This window comes from Montipora capricornis, chromosome 12 (genome assembly GCF_036669925.1).
Source record: "Montipora capricornis isolate CH-2021 chromosome 12, ASM3666992v2, whole genome shotgun sequence".
NCBI lineage: Eukaryota > Metazoa > Cnidaria > Anthozoa > Scleractinia > Acroporidae > Montipora > Montipora capricornis.
The window spans coordinates 27,781,423-27,784,349 of NC_090894.1; the positions used below are offsets into that span (position 1 = coordinate 27,781,423).

Here is a 2,927-nt window from a genome sequence, read left to right on the forward strand (position 1 = left end):
TAAACGCTCCAACGAAATAGCAGCAAGATTTGTAAGAGAGGATAAGGCAAAGAACGCTGCCAAACCAGATAAAATAGCGGCTAAGTTCCCGATAGGGATCCATAAGAACATCTTCCACTTCCGACAAGGAGTCATCATATCACGAAACAGAATGAATGGCGAAAATCCTCCAGCAAGAAGATCGGCAACTGTCAAGTTGATTACCAGGTACATGTGACGCTTACGAAGACTGTGTTCTCTTAGGAAAACAATGATTGACAGGCCATTCAGTGTCACAGTAGCAACCGACACTGTGAATTGTACTATCATCCAGGTGATGCACTCTGATTGAGAAAAACTCCATACTCCAAATAACGTGTCGTGTAGCTCACCAAGGGAAGTCGAGTTACCAAACTCGGCCATTGACACCTGAAGAGAAAAATCGCTAGTGAGATATCACAGCTAGAAGTATGAATTGTCCCATCGTGACTCTCATTTTGTTTGCATAACATATACTTCAAGCTACTTTAATTATGACCGAGTTGGAGACCTAACAAAGAGCCACAACAGCTGCAGGGGGCTCGCCACTTTGTCTGGCGAATTCTCTTTTGAGTGAAATTTTGGAATCGAAGTCATCTGAAATTGGAAGATGACTATCTTGTTATTTTCTAACTTATTTTTTTTATCGTATTTATATTCTTTATTTTCGGGATGCAGGGATGGCGCAGTGGTGAGAGCACTCGCCTCCCACCAATGTGCCCCTGGTTCTAGCCCAAATCAGAAATCGACACCTGAAGAGAGAAATTGCTAGTAAGATATCATAGCTACAATAAGCGACAAAAATAGTTGAGACACTGAACTTGGAAGAAACCAATTAGGAAAAAATCACTTTAACGTTACATTTCCCCCTTGCACTCCCCCTTCAATGTTGGTAACGGAAAAAGGAAGGGTTGGCGATAAGAAAACAACATTGTTTGGAGGGAGGGGGTTAGATGAAAAGACTTTGGGCAAGGGATTTGTCCGAGATTCCTTAGAAGGGAAAGTTTCTTAACTCTTTTGGCGCTTATTGTAGGTGTATGAATTGTGCCACTGTGACACTATCATTCGTTTTCATAATACTTTAATTATGACCGAATTGAAGACCCGACTAGCTGAACAAGAAGCTACAACAGCTCGCGGCTAGCCATTTTGTCTGGGGAATTATCTTTTGAGTGAAATTTGATATGGAAGTCAGCTGAACTGGAAGCTGACTATCTTGCTATTTTCTTAACATTGATTTTATTTTGAACCGCGGCAAAGGCGGGTTCCCGTGAACGCGCCTTGGAATAAAAACATCCGGTATCTGCAGATGCTTTCTTCATGTTTTCACCCTGAAGAAGACCGATAAGTCAGCCGAAATATAGGTGTTCCTTAACTTAATCGTCTCTTCTGCTCATTTGTTTAGGTTTCACGATCGAGTAACCATCGTTTTAATGCTACAGAACAGTTTCGTATCGTACAAGTACCACACTCATCAGGCAATTTTAACGACTGAACTGTTGAATATGGAAAGCTGGCAGTTAAATTCGGAAATTTGAATGTTTGCTATAGTAAATGCTAGGTAACAAAACATGATATAAGGGGATTATATGTCGGTATTTTAAATTTACGTTACTCTAAAGTTCCGGAGTACATATCGATTTCTGTGGGGGGCATGAACTTGCTAATTCGTTTCTTCTGTTAAGGCTACACAGTTCTTTCTTATATATGATTATGAACTTTTCATTCAGACAAAGACTACATTTCTTGCTAATGTTGCTGTGGGGTCTACATTTTTTTAAGAATTTTCCATTTAATTTGAAACGATTTCTTTGCGTCTTGTAAGTTCCAAACATGTTTGGAAAGCTCTGTCTCATTTCTTCTGTTTGAATGTCGAAAGGATGTTTTGTGATTCCTGTAGCGTTCCTTGAAGTTTGTGGCTAGTTCAACGTAGGTTTCAGTTTTTTTCTCGGTGGTGACTGTGGCTTGATAGATTACGTTAGTTTGGAAGCATTTTCCTTCGAGTGGGCAATCAGGCTTTTTTCTACAATTGCAGGTGTCAGGTTGCGGTGCTGGTGTATTTGCATCTGAAAGAACGTGTTTGTTGTGGGACGATATGGTGGATTTCATGTTTGGCATACATGAGTAGCTTAGCTTGAGTGTGTGTCTGTCTTGTAGTGCGGAGGGTTGTTCTTGTTTGTTATTTATTTATTTGCTTGAGCAGGTTTGGTTTTTTCAATTTCTTTTGGAGTGGCTTTGCAGACTGCAAGACCATCGTCACGGTACAGTCCAACTTCACCTTTGAATGTGGATGTGATCAAGGAGAGCATGTAAGTTCCTATCAATTCGCACGTTTCTGCTCCGTCGTATGAGCCCATTGTAATAAGCGCCTTTATAATTTTTACGATCAAATTGATGGGGTAGCCATGTGCTCCCTGCTTGCTCCTGTATTAGCTAATCTCTTTATGGGTCACCATGAGAAACGCTGGTTAGAGAATTACAATTCGGTTATCGACGTTTACCGTAGATATGTCGACGACACTTTTGCTTTGTTTCATATCGAGAAGGATGCTTTATCTTTCTTTAGTCATATCAACAGCCAGCACCCTAACATCAAGTTTACTATGGAGAGGGAAGAAAACCACAAGCTCCCCTTCTTAGATGTGCTTTTAGATAACCAGAGCATTATTACCTATGTTTTCCACAAGAAGACCTACACTGGTCTTCTCACTAATTATTATAGCTTTGTACCTTTTAGTTACAAATTAGGATCAGTACGCACTCTGATTGACCGAATTTTATAAGAAATTAGTCAACATATTTTGTAGCGACCTGGAAATTAAGTTGGTGTTCACCCCGTTTAAAATCAAGAGTTGGTTTGGGGTCAAGGATCCTATCTCTGCGGGTTTACGATCGCGAGTCATTTACAA

General features: G+C 40.3%; 1 protein-coding gene across 1 annotated transcript in view; it reads right to left on the reverse strand.

Annotated features, from left to right (window-relative positions):
• The window catches only part of LOC138025601 (opsin-VA-like), a 951-nt gene extending 549 nt beyond the window's left edge, over positions 1-402 (reverse strand). The window contains exon 1 of the mRNA XM_068872788.1: positions 1-402. This exon is cut by the window's left edge and continues 549 nt beyond it. Within this exon, the coding sequence (XP_068728889.1) occupies positions 1-402 (402 nt within the window).
• Between the last annotated feature and the right edge of the window lie 2,525 nt (positions 403-2,927).